Genomic DNA, 3,618 nt, shown 5'->3' with positions numbered 1-3,618 from the left:
TTTGTGTAATTTTGTGAATAGTATTTACTGCATTCCTCGCGTTGGCTTTTGGATGTATGTACACGACAGTAACAAATATTCGGGGAAATTTGCGGGGGAGATAGAAGGGGCGCACAGATACGGACAGCAGTTCAATGTCCTCAGTGCACACAGTCTCTCTGACAGTGATGTTCTTTCACCACCGCTGATTTACATAGAGGCAAACACCTCCCCCTTGGGATTTCCCTGTGACGTTAACGTTTCTGTCAAGCCTCACCGATGTCCCAAAACCGCAGAGAGTTAGATCCGTGTCCAAGTCCGAAGAGGTAAGCCAGGTCTTGGTGAAAGCCATTATGCACGAGTCTCTGAATTTCTCCAGATGAATGAGATCTCGTCGATCTTGTTTCTGATGGATTGGGCATTACAGAGCAGCATCGAGGAGAGGGGTATACGGTGGAGATTCAGATGCTTGAGCCTCTCTCGGACACCACCCCGTCTCCCTCGTTTCCGTACTTTCCCTTTGTTGTTCTTTTTGTTAAAATCATCACGATGACCGGAGATATCCACTGTTAAACAGTCTTCGGTAATTAGGTGCGACAGTGGCTGCTGTTGATACTTTAGATCCAGTAGAAATCCCCGAGAATACTGAATCTGGCCCGTATGCGAGTGGCAGGGATCAAACAAACTCTGAGCCACAGTCAACAAAGTCCATGTGATGATTAAGAATAAAAACTCCATACCCAGAAGTGTGCGACGAGCAGTGAGCTATAAATCAGGTTGTTTCTGGTCGATTATACACTGACGACATCAGAAAACAGACGAATAAAGACAGACCACTACTGCTAGTCGCAACTCGCCATAGACTAAATGATCAGTCTGCTGGTTCTGGTCCGGAGGCTTTTGAAGCGCCTACCGGAGGGCAGGAGGGTAAACAGTCTGTGGGCAGGGTGGGAGGAGTCTTTAAGGATACTGTGAGCTCACCGCAAATTCGGGGAAAAGCGTTTTCTTTGGACGTCCTCAATGGCAGGAAGTGGACACCTTGTGATACGCTGGGCGGTTTTTACCACCCACTGTAGCGCCTTACAGTCTGTGACAGAGCAGTTTCCGGACCAGACTGTGACACTGCTGGTCAGGATGCTCTCGATCACACAGCGGTAGAAGTTCATCAGTACAGCTGAAGACAGGTGGTGTCTCTTCAGTGTCCTCAGGAAAAAGAGGCATTGATGAGCCTTCTTAACCAGACTGGAGGTGTTAGTGTTAGATGAATTAACAGACCCAAGAGATTTTTCCAGAAATCCTCAGAAAGGTTGGTTTGTAATTCGATTTCCCAATCAGCCTTGATCTTATTTACCACGGACTCGTTAGTTGTGAACAAGAGGTCATAAAGGTAGGAAACCTGACCTTTGGGCAAGACTCTTGCCTTGAGTGCCAGATCAATGCCACTAGGGTTTGGAACTTGAGGGAATGCCGGTGAGTGGGTCCTAGCAAAATCACGGAGCTGAAAATATCGAAAAAGGTCGGAGCTATTTAAATTGAATGCAGAACATAATTGTTCGAAACTGGCAAAAACATCATTAATGTATAAGTCACCCAGACAGCGCAGGCGATTCCTCTCCAAAGATGTAAATCGTGGGTCAATCCTAGCTGGTATAAAAAGGTGATTATTACGAATGGGCGTTGCTTTAGGGAGGGAAAGCCACCCAAAGTGTCGTCTAATTTGTGACCATACAATGTTTAGAATTTTAACTGCAGTACTCATTTTAAACATTAGGTGTCTGAGTTACATATTGCTTCTTTAAAACATCTTATTTTCTTCATGGGAGATGAACAGTAAACATCCAAACATAGCACACTTCAAAGCAAAAAAAACTAGCTGCTGATGTGTTTAAATGTTTGTTTTTTTATTCTCCATCAGTGCTGCTCAGAGTCAAACCACACTGGAGTCCCTGCAGTGCCACTTCACCTGGGACCTGGACCGCAGCAGGCCGAAACTTTTACGTCTCACAGACAAGATGGAGGACTTCAGCGAAGAGAAGGGAAATAGATGGCTGGGCCACATTTACAACCTGTGGGGGTTCATTCAGTATAAGCTGGGGTTAAATGAAGAGGCTAACAGTTTGTTTCAGAAGGCTACGGAGGCACTCAACAAGCTGAGAAAGGCAGATGAGGGTGCTTGGTTAGTGGTGAACTACGGGAACCTGGCCTGGCTGCACCACCACCTGGGAGATCAAGCAGAGAGTCAGGCTTACCTGTCAAAGGTTGATGCCCTGATGGAAAAATACCCATCTCCATCACAGGACGACCTCCATCCAGAGATCTGCGCTGAAAAGGCCTGGACCCTGATGTTCTTAGGAGAGGATAAGAAGCTGGTTGTTGATTACTACGAGAAAGCTGCCAGGATGCAGCCGGACATGGTGGATTGGAACACCAGCTATGTCATATGGTTAAAGAACGCCCAAAACTTCAGTGACCCAATGCTGGACCCTGACCTCTTGGAGAAAATGAGACAAGCCAAGGAACGGGATCCAGAGAACTTGTACCTCGCTGCACTCTACCTTGAACAACGTGCTGATGAAGGAGAAAACATTCGAGATGAAGTCCGTGAGTTGGCTGGAAATGTGAGCACTCTGTGCTGCAGTGGCAGTGGCATGTGGGCCTTACTAAACCTTTACATAAAATACATATCAGTTGATGAGGCCGTTGATTTGGCAGAGAAAGTTCTGAAAGAACATCCAGATGTGTGTTATCTGAAGAAATTAGTTGCGTTCTGCTACAGATGGAGGATCGTTTATAAAAGCAGTAGTTCCCCAGAACAAAGCATGATGGACAGAGCAATCGCTCTCCACGAGGAGCTGCTCTCTCTTTACCCTCACTCTTCACTCAAAAAGGAAACAGACCTCGCAACTATCTATGCAAAGTCACATCACAGCAAGGTCAAAGCTGAGCAGATATTTCAGAAACTGCTCAAAAATGAACCTGCAGAACCTGAAGACAAACAGATGCTATACAACAAATATGCAAATCATTTATACTTTAATCTAAATGACTCCCACAGGTCGATACAGTATCACATGAAGGCAGCAGCAATACCAGAAAAATCCTTCAACCGTGAGAACAGCATCAGAATCCTGGAGAAGACTAAATACAGAGGCATAATGTGCAGAGAAATAGAGGAGTTTCTCAGAAATCTGCAAGAGCCAAGGCAGTACAGATAGGGAGGCAAATTTAGGGGGTACAATTTTGTCCAAGCAAAAAAAAAAAAAAAGTTCTACAAAGGCGTTTTGCTTTCACACGTGGTAATAAAGAGCAACAGAATCCTGGAGAAGAATGAAAAACAGGAGGGGGCCAATTCTGCCAGGGCGTCCAAAAAATAAGGATAAAAACTAACTAACTTCAGTTCTAAACTGAAGAAGGATGGCGCTAGAAATTTAAGCCTCGTCGGATCATAAGCGTCCTAATTCTGCTAAAGCTGCTATTGTTTAGTGCTATCACACTAAACGATTTCATCATCACATTTAAAGAGACACACACACTAAAACGGAGTGTTCTGAGAGAGCTGGTTTATACAGGGTCACAAACATGACATGAATAACAATGTTCACATCCAGCACAAAGATTAAATAGAAAACAAACACTCAT

The 3,618-nt window shown here is 44.9% G+C and overlaps 1 protein-coding gene across 1 annotated transcript; it reads left to right on the top strand.

Moving 5' to 3' along the window:
• The first annotated feature begins 258 nt into the window (after positions 1-258).
• On the top strand, positions 259-3,227 carry LOC136179454 (interferon-induced protein with tetratricopeptide repeats 1-like). Its single transcript, XM_065956281.1, has 2 exons — positions 259-305; positions 1,895-3,227. Exons 1-2 carry the CDS (start codon positions 259-261, stop codon positions 3,192-3,194), a joined length of 1,347 nt encoding a protein of 448 aa, XP_065812353.1. The 3' UTR covers positions 3,195-3,227.
• Positions 3,228-3,618: the final 391 nt, after the last annotated feature.

The sequence above is a fragment of the Labrus bergylta genome, chromosome 6, assembly GCF_963930695.1.
Source record: "Labrus bergylta chromosome 6, fLabBer1.1, whole genome shotgun sequence".
Lineage (NCBI taxonomy): Eukaryota > Metazoa > Chordata > Actinopteri > Labriformes > Labridae > Labrus > Labrus bergylta.
This window is presented reverse-complemented; position numbering and strand designations above follow the sequence as displayed.

Excerpts from the sequence above, each read along its gene's own strand:
- LOC136179454 (XM_065956281.1), top strand. The coding sequence starts at position 259 with ATGTCCCAAAACCGCAGAGAGTTAGATCCGTGTCCAAGTCCGAAGAG. Across the intron at positions 306-1,894 it reads CCGTGTCCAAGTCCGAAGAG|TGCTGCTCAGAGTCAAACCA; the intron begins GTAAGCCAGGTC and ends ATTCTCCATCAG.